The sequence below is a fragment of the Musca autumnalis genome, unplaced genomic scaffold (assembly GCF_047663935.1).
Source record: "Musca autumnalis isolate F117 unplaced genomic scaffold, ASM4766393v1 scaffold_2, whole genome shotgun sequence".
Classification (NCBI taxonomy): Eukaryota; Metazoa; Arthropoda; class Insecta; order Diptera; family Muscidae; genus Musca; species Musca autumnalis.
In genome coordinates this window covers 178,654,819-178,675,598 of record NW_027411755.1, presented here as the reverse complement: position 1 = coordinate 178,675,598, position 20,780 = coordinate 178,654,819, and the positions used below count along the sequence as shown (strand labels likewise).

At 37.4% G+C, this 20,780-nt stretch overlaps 1 protein-coding gene across 1 annotated transcript in view; it reads right to left on the bottom strand.

The window, feature by feature from the left end:
• Nucleotides 1-20,780, bottom strand: part of LOC141393216 (neural cell adhesion molecule 1-like) — a 280,193-nt gene that overhangs the window by 23,292 nt on the left and 236,121 nt on the right. Inside the window, exons 3-5 of the mRNA XM_073966178.1 lie at nt 20,173-20,286; nt 19,472-19,603; nt 6,021-6,185 (exon numbers count right to left, since the gene is read on the bottom strand). Coding sequence (XP_073822279.1) covers nt 6,021-6,185; nt 19,472-19,603; nt 20,173-20,286 — 411 coding nt within the window. The remainder of the gene's footprint in view (nt 1-6,020; nt 6,186-19,471; nt 19,604-20,172; nt 20,287-20,780) is intronic.

The window sequence follows — 20,780 nt, the reverse complement described above, 5'->3', positions numbered from 1 at the left end:
TTCAGTAGATTTTGACCAAATGTGGATGCAGATAACTAAAATGTTGAGGTAGTAAATGACTTTATTTATCTCGGCACCGCCATAAATAAATCTAACAACATCAGTTATGAAATCTAAGTAAACAGTTGAAAATCAAAACCACCTCTCGTCAAACCAAACTAACACTCTACCAGATACTGATATTACCCGTACTTATGTATGAATCTGAAGCATGGGTACTTGCGAAAGCAGATGAGACAGTACATTGTGTGTTAAGAGAAAAATTCTTCGAAAGATTTATGGACCAAAATACGTTGACGGTGAATACCGACGTCGTATAAACCGATCGACATAGATATAGTAAAACTTTTCGGGCCACAACGATTCCCCTGGTTGGGGCGACGCAGCAGGATGGATAAAGATGCCTCCGCCAAAAAGCAATATGAATGCGAGCCACTCGACGGTATACGCCCTAATGGAAGGCCAAAATTCCGATGCAACGACCAAGTTGAAGATGATATCGCAACGCATAGCATCCCAAAATGTAGAAGTAAAGCAGGAGATCGGTGCCTTTGGAAATCTATTCTTAGTTAGGCCTATGGAACAAGACGTTCTGTTTAGTATAAAAGCCATCTAAGTAAGTAAGAATTTGGCTCAGTCGATTAGTTTTTGCTAAAAAATCCATTTGTGTGTAAGTTGTATATCTTAAACTTCACCAAATCAAAACCTCAAATATCACTGCTATAAAATAGGTCGACTTTATCAGACTAACATAGTCACAGTAACTGTTTCAAATTGTATAAAACGTATGGCTCCACTGCGACCATATGTTAACCTCAACTCCTCCTGGAACATTTGTGCATGCAGTTAACAATATAAACTTGGCTTTGAGTTTATATTGGTATTTGCCAACAATTTTCTTGGCAAACACAGACATCGGTTTGTTGCCGTTGTTGTTAGTTATTCTTTTTTGCTGCTGTCAGTTACACCTTTCTAAAACAGCTTACAGTCGATACCATTAAAATAAAATTGGATTGAAACACACACGTGAAATATTCAATTTCAGGTTTGATATTTGATGATACCCTCCACCACAATATGGAGGTATAATTAACTTTGTCATACCGTTTGTAACACATAGAAATATTAGTCGGTGACTTCATAAAATATATATATTTTTTTGATCAGCATTCAATTCAAAGTCGATATAACCATGTCCGTGTATCCGTCCGTCAGTCTGTTGAAATCAAGATACAGCACGCAATATTTAAGATAGAGCTTTATAGTTTGGTATTACTCCTAGGATGTTTGCTATTGAATATGTCCACGTTTTGACATAGCCCCTATAGAACGGTACCGTACGATTTTCCGTATTTTCAGGGTTTTGGCCGCATTATCCTACAGAAATGGCATCAATTTAGTACGAGGGCTGAACGATAACTATCTGGCTTAACAGTGAATACGGGAATATTTACCATGAACAAGTAAAAAAAGTATCAGTCGACTTTGCCGACAGAGATATACCCTCAGCCTGTATGAATTGAAATTTTCTTCTATTGACAATATCAAATTTAATACCGGATACGCAGATTTTAAAAGTATGAACTTGCTGACAAAAACATATATTTGGTTTGAAGCTCAAAAGTGTTGCGGAACACTATGTCAAGAAACATGGACTTGCCCACGAAAAGCGTAATATAGCTGTACACAGGGCCATAGGGAGTATCATCGGCATACATTTCCAAAGGATTTTCGAACAGATCCTAAACTGCACTTAAACAGAAATGCTGAACTTTTATGGGTAAAGACCGCTATGGACCATTTCTGAAGAAAAACTACATTTGGACAAAATACTAGGAGATCCAAAGTTTGGACGCTTGATCCGTTCAACAGTAATATTTTAATGATTTTTTTAACTTTTGGGGGCAGGTACCAGGAGTTCTCACCGATAGTGCCTATCTTCGAACTTAAACTAAGTTTGACCATAATATTACTAAGGCCAAATTATGGACCCAATCGGTTGATCCGTTCGAGTGTTATCGTGCGCTCCAGCTAACCAGACAGATGGACAGACGGACAACTCCAAATTATCTGAAACGGATTTCGTCTAAACATACTTGGGGTCTAAAACCATTATTTCGATGAGACACATTTTTCCGTATGAAAGTGTATATGGGGATTTCTGAGTGAAATCGGACACTTTCTCAAGATGAGGTTTTTGATTTCCTTTATTTTTTGCTGTGGCGATGCTGCTGATTAACAAAACATTTTAGTATATTTTCAAATTTTTTTGACTAACGGTTCCAGAGATATCGCGCCTTGAAAAAGTCAAATTCTGTAAAAACTACATGCAAAGAAATACTCATAACTTCTTTAATATTGATCCAAATGGGACCATCTTTTTTTGATTTGTTTGTTATTTTATCAGCTATCGAAAGAAATATTTAAAAGAAAAATGCACAGTGGGCTTCAATGCAATTTTCGGGATTTAATATTTAAAATAAATTTTTAAACATGATTGCACCCTTCGATTTTTTCAAAAAAATTTTATGTTAAACTACGTTCAATTACAAAATTTTTAAGCCCTATGTGGTAATGGGATTCGGACGATTGCTATTTTTTCTGAATTTTTTAAAATTTGTCAATACAATTTTTCCTTTATACCTTTGTCCAAAATTTATTATTTTATTACAAAAATTAAAAGTTTCATTTATAAATATTTGTTTTGATTTTATATTTATGAATTTATCTCAAACATCTTAAAAACTGCGTCATTTTTCGATTTTGAAAATGCATCAGCGAAAATTCCATTAAAGTCCACTGTGGATTTTTTTTCTATTTTTTATGATAATTATATAATATATAATGATAAATATGTAATTTTAGCTTCAAAAATACAGGAAATACAAATTTTGGACAAAGGTATTAAGGAAAAATTGTATTGACAAATTTTAAAAAATTCAGAATAAATATTAATCGTCCGAATCCCATTACCACATAGGGCTTAAAATTTTTGTAATTGAACGTAGTTTAACATAAAATTTTTTTGAAAAAATCGAAGGGTGCAATCATGTTTAAAAATTGATTTTAAATATTAAATCCCGAAAATTGCATTGAAGCCCACTGTGCATATTTCTTTTAAATATTTCTTTCGATAGCTGATAAAATAACAAACAAATCAAAAAAAAGATGGTCCCATTTGGACCAATATTAAAGAAGTTATGAGTATTTATTTGAACATAGTTCTTTAAAAATGCGACAATTTCAATAGGCGATATCTCTGTACCGTTGGTCAAAAAATAATTTTAAAATATACTAAAATGTTCTGTTGGCTAGGAACATAAATTGAACCAAAAACAATTGAAATCAAAAATTACTTTTCTCCGAACTGTCCGATTTCACTTGGAATTCCCCATATGTATACCATAAATGCTGAGGGTATAAAAATAGATTTATTATTTTCTTAAGTAGTCTCCAGCATGATTTATATGCTCTTTCATGCGTTCAAACCAATTGTTGAATCCCTTTTTCCACTCCGATTTGCACATCACCAAAACATGGTTTTTGAACGATTTTGCTGCATTTTCTGTCTACGAAAATCGTTGACCACTGCCTACGAAATCGTTGATATACTGGAATCAAATAAAGTCATTGGATACCCAGTCAGCGCTGTACGGCGGATGACCCATCAATTCCACGTTTTATCCGATCAAAACGGGCGCTGCTTTGAACCGATGTGTGAGAGGTCGCATTGTCATGATGCTGAATGATTCGTCTTCTCTTGCTTTTTTATTTTTTTCTCGGCTTTTTTGTCTGGCACAACGCCTGACTTTGGGACACCCTCACGACTTTCGTTTTTGGCTAGTGTCGGCCACGATTGAATTCATTAAACCAGTTTTTCATTGTGCCATAGGATGGCCCTTTATCAACATATAAAGATTTAATTTGATCAATGCAATCTTGCGTGATTATCCGCGTCGAAAGTTGTGAAAAATTATCGGACGAAAATTTTAATAAGTAAATTCCATTTGTTTTTTGCAATGTGATTTTTTTCAAGTCACTGTCCTGAGTACGTATATGCCCAAAACTGTCAAACTATCAAAAAAAAAAATTCAAATGGCGCCTAGCAAGACGCAGTGTTGCTTAGGCCAGATAGCTTTCGCGCAGTCCTCGTATTTGGTCTTCCTTGGGGGACACAAAACCTTCCTTCAGAAATTTGTCACTACAAGTCCACGTTTTGATATAGCCCGGTCCCCATAAGAATGGTACTTTCCGATTTCTACCATTAAGAAGATTTTAGCCTCATTATCACACCGGAATGGCTGAAATCTGGTATTTGGTCTTCTTTGGGGCTGCAAAAGATCTTCTAAGAAATTTGTCTATTCAGGTCCAAGCCTAGGTAAAGCCTCTCCCGATTTTCGGTATATGGAGGGTTTTAGCCGAATTATTCTACAAAAATGTGTAAAATTCCCGCATATAATTGTAGGAATATGCCCCCTTTTTGGTATAGTCCCATTTGAACGGTACTTTCCGATTTGCGGCATTTTGAAGGTTTTAGCCTCATTATCAAAACGAAATGGCTGAAATTTTGGTATTTAGTCTTCTTGGGCCTCTCCTTGATATAGCCCCAATAGAGCAGTACCGCCCGATGTGGGCATTTTGAAGGTTTTAGCCGAATTATCCTACGGAAATGTATAAAATTCCATATATAATTTTTGTTGGGGAAGCACAACATTCCTGCAGAGAATTGTCGGTTTCAGTCACAATATCTGACCAACATGGTTGAAATTTTGGATTTAGTTTTCTTTGAGGCTGTAAAACTAACATCCCCCTCTCCCAAAATTCGACAGTATTATGTTGCGATGATTCTAGAATCACTACTCCTCCCCATGATGAAAAACAGTTTCTTAGTAGCTCAATATCCGAATGGATTCCGCAAAACGCACAGTACAACAACAGCATTACTCGTATCCTGACATATCCATCCACGACTGAACCAGAACAGCCCGTGTGAACGAACAGTCGTGGTGCCGTCAACCATACCAAGCTGTTCGAGCACATGGAAAGACTTCATTTGTGGAACTCAGAAAAGAGAAACGTATAGTTCTAAAACCCGTACAGTGAAACAGGAAGTTCCACATGGCCGCAAGGGGTAACCATATCCTATGTTCAATGACATATGTACACATGTCGCTCATTTACTCAAAGAGTGACATAACTCAAAAAATGCATTCTCTGAGTTAGCAATTTCTATTTTTTCTACGACTTCTACTTTATCTTGTGTCAAATTTTCATGCTGATATCTCTAAAAATCAAATCATGCTTGATCATGCACAGAAATGTAGCACTGATAGCTGGCTATCTGCTTGCAAAATATGGTCCAAGTAATTATTTTAGTTTTTGTGTAATAATCTTTTTAAGTTGGGAAGTCAAATTTCAATCGCCAACTTAAAACGCGTTTTTCTCGAAACTTAATTTTTCGAGATGTGTCACTCTTTGAGTAAATGAGCGATGTGATTGTTTAGTTATCTACATAGGTGACTAAGTGCAGTTCTTCAATCAGAGGAATATGCAAATATCCGCCGCAAACTTTCCAAAAAAATATCAAATGACTCCTGGCGACATTGCGTGTTGCCTAGGTCAGAAGGTTTTCTAGTGCCCCTCGTACTTAAGAAAACAATAAAACTGGTTTTGATGACAAATATTCACGTCTTCACGTCTTGTATACAGTTTTTGGATCAAATGGAAACAATTTAGGTGTTTCAAAAATTTTTTATTTTTTATTTTTATTGGTTCTTCCTAATATACGCACATGTTTAAGAAAATGTGAAATTATTTATAACTATAACGTTTTTTCATTTCAAGGTGTGTAATTTTTTCTTTTGCATTCATTTAGTTGTCTAACTGTTTATTTCTTTTTATATGGACTTTACTGTAAACAAACTCACAGTTTGTGTTACATCCTTTAGTGTTGTTGTTTGTTCATATTTGTTGTTGTTTGATACAAAAAATCAAAACCAAACAAGAAAAGAAATACTTACGTTGTATTCTCAATAGTATCGTTATCTGATCGGCATCAACAAAGTCCGATGTTATACGCATTGCCCGGCACGTATATTCACCAGCATCTGCTTGTGTTACATCCTTTATCACAAGTCCATCGGAAAAGGGCACATATTTAGACGTTATATTGGTACCATTATATGCTGTAAGTAAATCAAATTAGTTGCAGCATTGCACAGAAAAAGGCAAGCAGTTCATAAGGATTGCAGGAAATGATGAAGAAAAAAGAACAAAGATAATAAGTTTAAAGTGGTAAGTAAGTTACAGTTTATCTATCTACATAGTATGATATTGTATTGTTGGTTTTCTGGCAAAACAAATGCTTACAGCTTAATTAGTAATTTCTTTCTTTTGCTTATTTTCTTCTTATTTTGAACATAAAGTATAGAATTTCATTTTAAGAAAAACTTTCCATGAGAATTTAGGGATTATGCTTTAGAAGGGTCTGAGTTTGTGCATACGATCGAAAAGAATTTATATAAATCTGTCAAACCGTATAGAATGGCTCACGAATGTCGTGATGCACGACGAGAAAGCGTCTTTAGTTACTCAATTTCAAAGGGCTCCGATGTGCAATTGATGCGGATAAGGAATGTTTTCTGTACAACATAGAACTACCATTGAAGACAATAAACATGTGATAAAAAAACAACTTCTAACCCCCAGTTTATGTATTTCGAAACGAAAATGTGTGCGCATGAAAGACACCCAAACTTTAGTTTTTGAAATATTATTTCATTTGCTTTTGCTTCAAAACAAAAAACAATTTTGAAATACACACTCAAATTTGGTAGTTTTTCTTCCGCATTGGTTTTCTTATGTACATAAACAGGCCCTAAGTTTGTCATGAAATTTGGCACTCGTCTTTTATGTTGGCAAGAAAAATGTCATATTCTACACAATCAACAGAAAAGAAAATTCAGCAATCATCGCTTCAGAGGAAACCCCTTTTAATTTGAAACACGTACGAACGGAGTTAATTTCGGCTGGGCTGAACTTTTTGGACCCTCCACCACGAACTGTATTGAAGGAAATATGAACAATAAGTAACTACGAGGGCTGTACGAAAACTATCTAGCCTAGGCAACACCGCGTATTGCCAGGCGCCATTTGAAAATTTTTTGAACAGTTTGACAGTTTTGTAGCCTATACGTACTCAGGGCGGTTTATCAACGACCTTGTGTTGTGTTGTTTACAGTGACTTGAAAAAATTACTTTGCCAAAAAAAAAAAAAAATGGAATTTACTTGTGAACATTCATTCCGATCATTTTTCACAGCTTTCCACGTGGGTAATCACGGCAAGAGTGCATCGATTAAATTAAATCTTTGCATAAAGGACCATCCCATAGCACTGTGAAAAACTGGTTTAATGAATTCAATCGTGACCGACATTAGTCAAACAAGTAAGAACGGCGTTAAGTTCGGCCGGACCGAACTTGTTATACCCTCCACCACAAGTTGAATTGAAGTAAAATGGAATAATTAGTTTCCTTTCGTGTATGAAGAAGACTTAATACTAAATTTCAGCAATTTCGGTAAAACAATGTGAGGCACCATTCTATTGGGGCTATATCAAAATGTCGATCTATACCGACAAATTTCTGACGGAAAGTTTTTAGGCTCAAAGAAGACAAAATACCAAATTTCCTATATTTCGGTAAAAGAATGTGGCTAAAACTAAAAAAAATAACGAAAATCAAGAAGTAAGCTTCTATGGGGATATAGGAAGACGTGAACCTATACTGATAATACTCTTCTGGAATATTTTATAACTCTTGGAATACAAAATAACGAATTTCAGCCATTTCGGTTGGATACTGACGTCACAATCTTCAGAATTACGAAAATCCGGAGGTACCGTTCTATGGGGGCTATATCGAAACGTGGACCTATACCGACGAATTTTAGTCAGAAATGGGGCAATATGAAAGTGTGGACCTGTACAGACATATTTCTGGGGAACAGTTTTATATCATATTGAAGGCTAAATACCAAATTTCAGCCATTTTGGTGGAATATTGAAGACACAACCTTCAAAATTCGAAAAATCGGGAGGTACTTTTCCATGGGGGCTATATGAAGGCGTGGACCTATACAGAAAAATTTAAAGGGTAAGTTTGAGTACCCCCAACGAAGTCGAAATAACAAATTTCAGCCATTTCGGTGGAATATTGAGGCCACAACGTTCAAAATACCGAAAATCGGGAGGTACCGTTCTATGGGGACTATATGAAGGCATGGACCGATACCGACAAAATTCTGGGGGGAAGTTTTATACAACCAACGTAGACTATGTACCAAATTTGAGCCATTTCGGTGTGATAATGAAGCTAAAACCGTCAAAATACCGAAAATTGGGAGGTACCGTTCTATGGGGGTTATTGAAGGTGTTGACCGATACCGACAAAATTCTGGGGGAAAGTTTTATAGCCCTAAAGAAGACTACGTACCAAATTTCAGCCATTTTGGTAGGATAATGATGCTAAAACCTTCAAAATACCGAAAATCGGGAGGTATCTTTATATGGGGGCTATATGAAGGTGTAGACCGATACCGACAAAATTCTGGGGGAAAGTTTTATACCCCTAAAGAAGACTACTTACCAAATTTCAGGCATTTTGGTAGGATAATGAAGCTAAAACCTTAAAAATACCGAAAATCGGGAGGTACCGTTCTATGGGGGCTATATGAAGGTGTGGACCGATACCGACAAAATTCTGGGGGAACATTTTATACCTCTAAAGAAGACTAAGTACCAAATTTCAGCCATTTTGGGTAGGATAATGAAGCTAAACCCTTAAAAATACCGAAAATCGGGAGGTACCGTTCTATGGGGGCTATATCAAAACGTGGACCGATATATCCCATTTTCAATACCAACCATCCTGCAAGTAATAAAAACTTCTGTACCAAATTTTGACTCTCTATCTTTAAAATTGCGAGCTGTATCTTGAATTCAACAGACTGACAGACGGGCGGACGGACGGACAGACGGACATGGTCAAATGGACATAGAATTTTATGCTGATCAATAATATGTATACTTTATAGGGTCTCCGACGAATATTTCGACGAGTTACAAACGGAATGACAAATTTAATTATACCCTCCATATGGTGGAGGGTATAAAAACGAAGGTTGTGAGGATCGCCCAAAATCGGTCGTTGTGCCAGAACAAATTTTAAGCCGTGCGTGAACGGATAATGCACGATCGTCATGTTATGTACCGTGAGATAGAGATACCTTTGGGCATTTCTTCTACCAACTAACATTTTATATTGCATGAACACTTTGCCGCAAAAATGGATTTTTCTCGCTAGATCCAGCAACCGCTCAAAAAGTAGAGTTGGACAATCTCATTCAATTGACAGATCCGGATCACTACAGTGCCTGGCATAATTATTTTGACATGTTTGAAAAAAATGATGTGTTCGGTTTTTTACCCGATTTGTCTTCTACAAAAATACGAAAAAATGTTGTGGCTAATGCTTTACTAGAGTACTTAAAATTAGTTATAAATTTTATCAATTCGAATATGCGCTTGCACTTTTGTAAAGGAAATAAAATGTTACTGCGTCGCATAAGTATTTTGACAAAATTGTTCTATTGGCTTTTAGACCTCAACAATTAAAATCGTCTTATTTCTACTTTTGATTATTATCAGTTACGGTAGAAATAATATATTTCACACACATCTGTACCATTATGGACCAATTTACAGATCGATATTTCAAGGATATAGGGAGGGATCTCTTGGATATCCCTATTTATCATTAAACAGCATTTTCGTTGGCTTTCTCCCATTATTTCGGAATATTTTGCGGATTTCGACTTTTTGATGACAGTAAGAACATTTTTTCTCTAATAAATGTGATATTTGAAATACGCTCAAAACGTAATCCACAAAATTCAGCTTTACCATAGTAGCAGTGTTCGGCAAATGAATACATAACACTTCGATCAGTTTAATACCATGTTGTTATGAAAGGCCGTTCAAAGTGCTAAAATATTCATTATAGACCACAGCATTAACGATAAAAATTAAATATCGCAGTATTTTAAATAGTTGATTAGACTATTCTTATGTCTGGGAACATTTGGGCATGGAAATAGCATGTGGCTTATCAACCGAGTGGAATAGCAAAATATGACTTCAAAGAACAACGATTGTAATTTCGAATTTTCTGCCTAGATCGTGCATATTTACAGCGTTTTCAGTGTTTTGATATTTATTCATTACAAAATAAACAGATAACTGCAGCAATATCTAATAATTAGCTACTAATAATTAGCTAAATTGTGAATGAAAATTTTCGTTACATCTTTTGACAACATTTCCTATTTTAATCTAAAATCTATGACTGTGAAATACATTTTTTACTTAAATGTTAATAATTTAGCTAAAGCAAATAATTTTGGTACCAAAAGGTACGATTAAGTACCAAAAGTAACAGAATTATGACGTGTCAAAATTCTTATGCCGTTTTGCTTTTGCGTCCAATTTCAACATTCGCCTCCCTAATCAGAAATTAAGCTGGAATTTCTTTCATCCATTAATTTTTATTTAGCTGAGATGTCAAAGAAAACCCCTTAGCTATTAATATCCCGTTCTATGAATCCTGACAATAATTATATACCTTTTAAGACAAATGTAGATTTGGTCAAAATAATTATTCCAGGCACTGAATATTGTTCAATGGACACTGGTAATTTCTTTGACAAAACAGCATATACTTAATTTCACAACCAGGAGGTCAACCTACTAAAAGGCTTACAGGAGGGAGGAGCAGACGAAATTAGCGACTCCCAAGAAGCCAACCTACTGGAGGACCAATGGTTGAGGTCTTCCAGATCAACCTCCATCGGAGCGAAACAGCAACACTAGCCCTTATGCACAAAATAACTAAAGGTACTATACATATTGGTTTAATCCAAGAAGCTTGGACCATAAAAAACTAGGTTTTTGGACTTAACCATATAAATTACCAACTTTTTTACGCAAATACGGGATCCCGACCGAGGACCTGCATTATATGTATGCCACAAAAACGTATGCTTTCTTTTTTCTCCAGAGTTGTCATCGTCGGACGTCACAGTATTGAAGCAGGGGAATGGTAACATATTCCTAGCATAATTATACCTGCCGTTCGACTCCCAGACATTACCACCTTCCTCGGAATTGCAGCAAATGGTGAGAAGGATAAAGCAAACAGGTAACGAAGTACTAGTAGGTAGCGATGCTAACTCTCACCACATCTCGTGGGGTAGTACTAACACTAACAAAAGGGGTCAAGCCCATATAGATTACTTAAATACTAACGACCTGATTATACTTAACACCGGGAATACGACAACCTTTCTTAATAGAATTAGGGAGGAAGTACTAGATATAACGATATGTACAGAAAATTTAATAAACGAGGTACACGAGTGGAGGGTCCTGGAGGAACACTCCTTCTCAGACCATAAGTATATTAGATTTAAAATAGCTAGGCTATCCCCTAACCCGATAACCTTCCGAAACAAATCCAAAACAGATTGGACTAAGTTCGGAAAACGAGTAAAAGAAAGACTTGGGTAACCAGATGAGGAATGCCTAAGTAAGGAGGACATAGAGAGAGATGTCCATAAGCTAACCGAGACACTAGTAAGGTCATTCGAAGAAAGTTGTCCACTTTGAGAAAGGAAATCTGCCTACGAAAAACCCTGGATGACATGGGAAATTCGTAACAAGGGAAAGGAGTTCCGCAGACTTTATAATAGGGCCAAACGTAAAAAAGCAGCTGTGTTCTGGGACAACTATCAGGCAAAATTGAAGGAATACAACAATAACAAGAAGCGCCAAACGAAACTCCTGGAAGCTTTTCTGCGAACAGGTGGATATTGTAAATTACGTTTCAAAGATTAAAAAGTTTCTATCTAAAACCAATACACAGACCGAGCAATTGGTCGATGGAAATGGAAAAAGGATTGAAACAACAGATGAAGCTCTAGGCCTTCTGATGAAAACGCACTTCCCGCAGAATACCATGGTTAACACTGCGGCACCGACGGAATGTGTTAACTCATCGGAAGAGGCACCAAATATCGACAGCTTAATGGTCCAACAAGCCATCTTAAGCTTTTCACCATATAAAGCAGCTGAACCAGACCAGATCTTCCCGGCTTTACTACAGAGGGAAGTGGACATTATTGCGTCCAAACTGGTCGGGATCTTCAATGCATGCTTAAAACTTGCATACACTCCTATAGCCTGGCAGGAGGCAAGGGTAGTCTTTATACCCAAACCTAGCAAGGCAAGTTATGCAACACCAAAATCTTATCGAACGATAAGTTTAACTTCATTCTTACTCAAAATAATGGAACGGACAGTCAAAACCATGATAAAGAGTAAGATCCCCAACGATATGCTTAAATTCAAACAACATGCATACGTTAAAGGCAGATCAGTGGAAACCGCATTGCATGAGGTAGTACACCACATAGAAAGAACCTTCGAAATGAAAATGTACACTCTTGTTGTATGCATCGACATCGAAGGCGCTTCCAATAACGTAAGCACCGAGACACTTATCCACTCCTTAGACGAGTTTCAGGTAGACAGGGCCTTAAGGAACTGGATAAACCACATGCTAAGGAACAGATGGATATGCTGCGGGCTATACGACGTGAAAATAAGAGACAAAGTTGGACAAGGAACGTCACAGGGAGGCATACTTTCACCTCTGTTGTGGGTTACCACCATAAACAGTCTCTTGAGGACCCTAACCGAAGAGGAATTGACGTTATAATACTTCTGAGGGGAAAGAATCCGAATCAACTCTGTCGAGAGGTCTGAATGTCAACCCGGAAAAACCAGAATTATGTCTATTCACTAGGAAAAGGAAAATGGGATACTACGAGGAACCAGTTTTTCTAAATAAGACAATAAATATATCTTGTAGAGTTAAATATCTAGGAGTAATTCTGGATAGGAAACTTAAATGGAAAGACCATATACAAGAAAGGGCCAACAAGGCCCAAATATGTTGGTCAACCTGCAGAAGGGCGATAGGCTCAAAATGGGGGTTCAATCCTAGGATGATACACTGGCTATACAGAAGCGTAATTAGACCAATTCTAACGTACGCGTCTGTGGTATGGTGGACAGCCATGGACAAAAAAATACAATGTGGAAATATTGCAAAAGGTCCAAAGAACATGCTGCCAAAGCATTAGCGGAGCAATGAGGATCCCCACACCGGCCAGGGCTTTAGAAACAATTTTGTTTGTACACCCAATAGATAATCAGGTAAGGTATGAGGCAGCCATCGCAGCTGCAAGGCTAAAGTCGATGAGCGAATTAATCGAAAAGAGCCCCCAAACATACCACCAAAACATATTAAAGGTCACAACGGGTGAATCTATAAATCAGGTAGCCTTGTGTGAAGTGTCAGTGAAGTGACAGAGACATGTGGATCGGGGGAGCTCTAGCACAGATTCCCGCTGGAAGCTGTGGGTTTACGGATGGGGCTATGCTAGGGGGGAGAACCGGACTGGGTCTTTACATAATGGAACCGGAATCGGAAATCTCCCTCCGTCTGCCGGATCATAACACGATCCTGCAGGCGGAACTCCGGGCGATAACAGAGTGTCAGCTTTGGTTTGATACTCACACAAGGCCTGCCACTGTAAATATCCTTACGGATAGCAAAGCAGCCATTAGAGCTATATCAACCAAGACAGTGAAATTTAGAACTGTCTTGGAATGTATTAAATTATTAAATAATTAAATTATTAAACAATTAAATTATTAAATTATTAAATAATTATTAAATAATAGGGGTAATGAAATAGAAAACTCCTTGGCAAAACAAGCCAAGGAGCAACCCACGGTAATTCTAGAAAACGTTAAGCCGTTTAAAGCTACACGACTAGAACTAAAGACATGGGTAAAAAATGCACATATATCCCTCTGGAGTAGTGAAGAGAAGGGAAAAAACACAAAAATCGTATGGGGAAACCCAGACGAGGACAAAACAAAAGAATTACTTTACTATTAGTAGACTGACAGGAATCCTTACAGGTCACCTAGGTCTAAAAGCGCACCTGCACAAAATAGGTTGTGCAGAAAACAGTGAATGCAGAGCATGCGGAGAGGACGACGAAACGTCGGAACAGTACCCCTGTCATTGTCAAGCCTTCACAAATCTGAGAACCCAGTTACTAGGGAATGACATTATACCAGGACTCGACCAAATTAGGACAATCGAGTTCAAAAAGATCAGAGACTATGTAAATAGGACAGAGATCCTAGACTTAGTCAAAAAAGATAATCTTCAATAACCCAAAATTAGAGCGCACAACAGGCCTACTTATGGCTTAAGTGTATGTCCACATGGTCATGTGGTGATCTAGTATCACCCCTTTTTTCAACCTAACCTAACCTAATTTCACACGTTGGTTTTTATGATGTTACTCATTCGTTTTTGAACGAGGACAGTGATCCGGATCGTTCAATTGAACACGATTACCCAACTCTATCAAAAAGAGGCTCTTGTGGATTGGTGCAAATAAATTATGACTAAAAACGATCGTTGTGATTAAACGACGTTTATTAGATCGTCACATACGACGAAAACTTGCTTAGGAGCCCGAAACAAAACAGGAATCGACCCTTTAGGTCTTCGAAAGCGAGCCAAACCCAACGAAAGTTGCTCATGTAAGAAACACTTCGAAGCAAATGGTCGCATGTTTTTTCGGCAAAACTTCAGAAATGTAGGACGGTTAATTCTGAGTGGTACACTACAATTTTTTCGCCAAAGTCTCCTGAGACTTCGAAAAACGAACAATGGAAGACGAATCATTTGGCATCACAACAATTCGAGCCCTCAAACATCGATTCAAAGCAGCGCCTGTTTGACCGGACAAAACCTTGAATTGATCGATCATCCGCCGAATAGCACTAACTGGAGATCCAATGAATTTATTTGGTTCAAGCATATCAAGAAAAAAGGTCGTGGTTAACGATTTTCGTAGCCAGAAGATGCTGTAAAAGCGTCCAGAAACCATGTTTTGGAGGTCTCGAAATCGGAGTGGAAAAACGGATTCAAGAATTGGGTTGATCTCATAAAAAAACGTATAAATCAAGCTGGACGCTACTTAAGAAGCCAATAAAACTATTTTTGATGGTAAATATTCAGGTTTTCATTGTTAGGCCAGATAGTTATCGTTCAGCCCTCATACTATGATCTTTCTCTACGTTAAGACTAATTCCTTGGAGGAGAATAATAACCTATGTGGAGGTTTTCTACCCATTGAGATTCCAAAATACCAAGTTACATTCACTTCAGAAGGAAATGCAGCAACCCTCTATAAAAAAGCTCACATGGGGCATCATCGTTGTTCTTTCTATGCTCTGACTACACACAATACCAAATTACAGCAATTTCGGTTTGAAGATTTGACAAAAAAAGAACCCTTGAAATAAATAAAATTGGGCAATACCGGTTCATGGGGGTTAGACTAGAAACTACCGGATATATGCATATTTATACCCTACACCACTATGTGGGGAGGGTATTATAAGTTGGTTTTGGCCAAAAAGTTTGTAACGCATCGAAATAATGGTCGTAGAACCATACTTATATATACCAAAATGAATGTCTCGACGAGCTGAGTCGATCTGGCTATGTGTGTCCGTCCGTCCGTCCGTCTGTCCATCTAAACCTTGTAATCACGCTACAGGTCGCAATTTTGATCGAATCGTCACGAAATTTTGGATGTTGATGGGGGTCCCGGAGGGGAAGAAGCCTATTGATTTTGGTGATGGTCGGATAATATTTAGGGGTCGGAATGGGCAAAAAACTTATGTGGATAAAAAGACAACGTTTTTTCAAATATCTCAGCTTCTATACGGGGTATACCAAAAGCAAAACCTGACAATAAAAGTAGAAAATATCACCTTTCTAATGATGTAAAGTAGGTTCTCGTAGGTGATCAAACAACGAAGATATCACAATAGTCGCAAATAAAACCCAAATTTTCATTTTTGCGATTTTAATTATAATGATGAATATCACAGCTTTGGTTGGGGACTTTCCAAAAGCAAAGCCTGGCTATGAAAGTAGAAGATCCCATATTTACAATGATGTAAACTAGGTCGGCGCAGGTGACCAAATAACGGAGATATCGCAATAGTCGGTAATACATCCCATTTTTCCACTTTTGTGGAAATCACGCTACAGGTCGCAATTTTGATCGGATCATCACGAAATTTTGAGGGTTAATGGGGGTCACACAGATGAAGAAGCCTTTTGAAACGAAACAAGAGCTAGGTGTTGCATTTATGTTAAATCGGAGGCTCAAAAATCTCGTCTCCAGCTTCACACCGGTTGATTCTCATCACAACCACACAATCCGTATAAAAGCAAAGTTTTTTAACATCAGTCTCATCTGCGCCCATGCCCCGACCGAAGAGAAAGATGAACAAACCAAGAATTCTACGAGCGCCAAGAGAGAGCATATGGCCGCTGCCCTGCCCATGACATTAAGATTGTTCTAGGAGATTGTAATGCTAAAATTGGGAGGGAAAATATCTTTGGTTCCAAGGTCGGAAAGTTTAGCCTTCATGAGGTAACATCCGACAACGGAATCAGGCTGTCAGTCGGCTTTGCCGACAGAGGTATACCCTCAGCCAATGTGAATTGAAACTTTCATCTACGGACAGATAGAATGTATTTAGCGTCTCTTCAGAATTTTGTGGCCCTTTTTAAAAATTTGAACTTGCCGACAAAAATGTGGACTAAAGTAAATTTTGACAAAATATTAGGAGATCCAAAGTTTGGACCAAATTGGTTGCACCATTCAAGTGATATCGTCCTAACATTTTAGTGACATTTTTTAAATATTGGGGAGAAGTACCGAATGTTGGGGACCGGTATTGCCCCATGAAACTTAGTTTGGATAAAATATGACGAAGACCAAATGTTGCACCAAATCGGTAGAACAGTTCGAGAGCCACATATGGCGACATATGGCTTTTTACACCTTTCGGGATGTTTTCCCAAGAAATATGGACCTGCTCCTGAAAAAAACTTTTACCGTCGTAATGGAGGTGGCAAATGCAAATCGCTTCAACAAAAATCAAAGTGATTCGAGAGCAGGTCTTAAAGTGAATGCACAATATAGTCCATATTCTAACCTGATCTATATCTAGTAGATATCTTAGGATGTGCAGAGTATGGATTACATCAGTCACTCCCTTCAAGAGTTATCGTTCGCATATTTTTTCCGAAGATTTTTGAATTTTTGTGAGGGAGGCACCTGAAGGAGTGGACCGACATGGTTTATCATCGAACTTAAACTATGTTCGGACAAAATATTGCGAAGGCCAAATTTTGGACAGAATTGGCAGATCCGTTTGAGATTTATCTTGCACTCCAACCAATACACACGGTGTCATAGGTGGTTTTTGCAACTTTCAGGCTTTTTTTCTCAGGAAGTATGGACTTGCCCCTTATGAAGCTTGTACCGTCGTATGGGGAACAGCGAATACAAGTTGCTACAAGAAAAATCAAAGCGGTTCGAGAGCAGGTCCTAAACTGAACCTTTCCGAAATTTTGTGTGGGAGGTACCCGAAGGAGTGGACCGATTGAGTCCATATTTAAAGTTAATCTAAATCTGGTAGAACGTTCACGATGTACAAAGTGTGGGCCAAATCGGTTACTCCCTTCAAGAGTTATCATGCGCACAAATTTTCCGAACATTTTCGAACTTTTGTGGGGGAGGTACCGGAAGGAGTGGACCGATATAACCCATCTTCGAACATAAACTAAGTTTGGGCAAAATATTACGAAAGCCACATTTTGAACCGAATCGTTTGCTCCGTTCGAGAGTTATCGTGCGCACCAGCCAGACAGACAGACGGACGGACATGGCTAAATCAACTCCAAATTGTCTGAAACACATTTCGTCCAAACATTATTATTACATTGAATTGGGCTTAATTTCGTATTAGGCCTTCGTTGGGAGCATTTAACTTACCCCCAGAAAATTGTTGGTATATGTTTACTTTTAGATATAGCCCCCATAGAACGGTACCTCCGGATTTTCGTTATTTTCAAGATTCTAGCCACATTATCACACAAAAATAGCTGCAATTTCGTATTTAGTTTTCGTTGGGAGCGCTGAACTGTTCCCAAAGAAATTGTTACCATAGGTCCACTTTTTGATATAGCCTCCATAGAAGCTATCGATTCGGTAATGAAATTTGGTATTTACTTCGCCAGATCCACGATTTAAAATAGCCCTGTGTAATGATACCGCCAAATTTGTTTGTATGTCGTAGATTCTTTGTCACATTGTCGGACCGAAATATGGATCCAAAAGTTTTTTTTTGGAGTAGCTTAGGAGCTTGGTGGAGGAGCTTAGTACTTTCATAAAGTAACGGCACGTTGATGCTACTAAGAATATTGAATGTGATTGACTCAGCTCACCGGACATCACCTTTGTGGCGTTCGGTCTGGGAACCAGTCATTTCGTTTGGATTTTCCTCGGATCGTACGGCATCACACATCTTCACAGTCACTCGTATCCTCAGGTAGCTGAGAGAATTTTGCTGCTGATCGAATACTATTGGTAAATCCTCGAAATCCGAACGCGAAATCATCCAAAGAATCCTACAGGCGAATCCTACAGGCAGATTTCCCTCTTGTCGTCAGTAGCGACGATTCTAGAGGCACTACTCTTCCCATTAGAGGATATCATCATGTAATCGGACGATTTTGCGAAACATGGCGTAGAGTCCTTTCGTTGAGGAATCGTAGATTTTACCGGTTCATTGGTAAAACAAAATGGTGTGGATGCAATATCGGTACTACATAGTGCTGTGGTCATGAGTATCCCTGTCACTACCTTGTAGATCGGTTTAACCATCAAGACACGTGGGACATTAATCAGAGATAGGTACATGAAGTGTTCTGTGATTTCAGGAGCACCATGTGGCACTAATACAGATGCTGTTTTCAATGATTTAAAAGTGACGTCAAACACTATAACATAGTGAAGAGGCTAGAAAAATAAGTCTTATTATGGAATTTGACCTGGAAAATTCACATTTATTAGAAATCGTTGAGAAGAAAGCTGTTCGAAACAGATTATATATTTGCAGATTAAATCGAGGCTTTCGAATGTTTTCTAAATCAAAACAAAATTCCAAATTTCAATGAATGTTGTTTTAAGAGATTGATCTTGTAAGCGTGTTCTAGCAAGAAGAGCAGCCCCTGGATTCTTGTTCTATGAAAAATTTAAATGAAAAATATTTCCTTTATAATTTTTTTCATTTGACAGTTTTCTCCTTTATAAAAGTTTTCATTTCACATTTTCATAAAAACAGAATTGAGCCCCAGGTATAGTATCCTAAAATCTATAGTTAAATCCAATACTTACTTGGTATAAGGTCTCCATTAAACTGCCATGTTATTGTTGGCGCTGGTTCTGCTCTCACTTTACAATATACCGTGGCATCACGACCATCTCGTGCAGATTGGACCATTTCCACTTTGTCAAAGGTGATTCTTTCTGTTAAGTGAAAAAAAAACATATGAAGAAAAAAAAAAACAAAACACAATGACAAGGTAAACAAAGAACAAAATGAATGCGGAACAAAAAAAAAAAAATAAAACGTATGAATTACGTAAGCCATTAGTATAATCTTAAGCTTCTTGGTGTTAACCTATTGGTATTTAAGATATCTGTTGAATACCTTCCGAACAGAATAAAGAGAACAACGAAATAAATAACAAACAAAGGAAAAATAATGGATGAACCTAACGACAATAAAACCAACAATGCCAACACAAAAAAGCCAACAATTGAACATTCCAGTTGAAATGAAAATTGGAAAAACAATAGAAAAAAGACAGAAATTAAACTCAAAACAAAAACAGAAATGATAACAACAAATTTGCAACAGATGGATGGTCAGGGAGCTTTTGTATCCGGAAAATGAATGCCCTTCATTGTGTCATCAAAAAGTCGAACAAAAAACCATAACAAAAGAAAACAAAACAACAACGACAATAAGGAACATTCAAGTAAACCAAAAAGTTGAACGAAACATTTATTTGTCCAATTGCAGCAATACATACCAAACACAGATAACTCAAATGTTTTTCTTTCCTTCTTTTCCTTGGTACTGCCTTCACATGTCCAGTTACCAGAATCTTCCAGTGCCATATGTTCGAACACTAAGGCCGTAGATTCTGTAATAAATGTTAGATGTTCTTACATTCATATGTGGTCAAAATGGAATAGTCGGAAGAATAAAAAAAATAGGAAGAATAATAAATTATAAGTCGTTCTGCCTAAAAATATTGATTTATTTTTAAATTAATTTCTCGTTGGAAATCGAGTTTTATGATCAATAATGCATCTGAAAGAGGAAAGACGACGACTCGAACCCACACACCCACCACTATGTGACATGACATGTTTCGCCTTTTGGTAAAGAAGGCTCCTCAGACATATCGGATGTGCGCTATCATTTAACTTTTACTCTTTCAAATGCAATTTGTTTTTTACAATTCTGAATTTTTTGTTCAGTAATTGTATGGCTTTCATAACAAACGCTTAGCGTAGTCTTTGAAAGTTATGAGTTTGGCTCTGAACACTAACACGCCGTGAAAACACTTTTTCCTTGTGTTATTCACTCAGGTTCACTCGGTTCACTCAGCTGATTTTATTTATTTGAAAATTT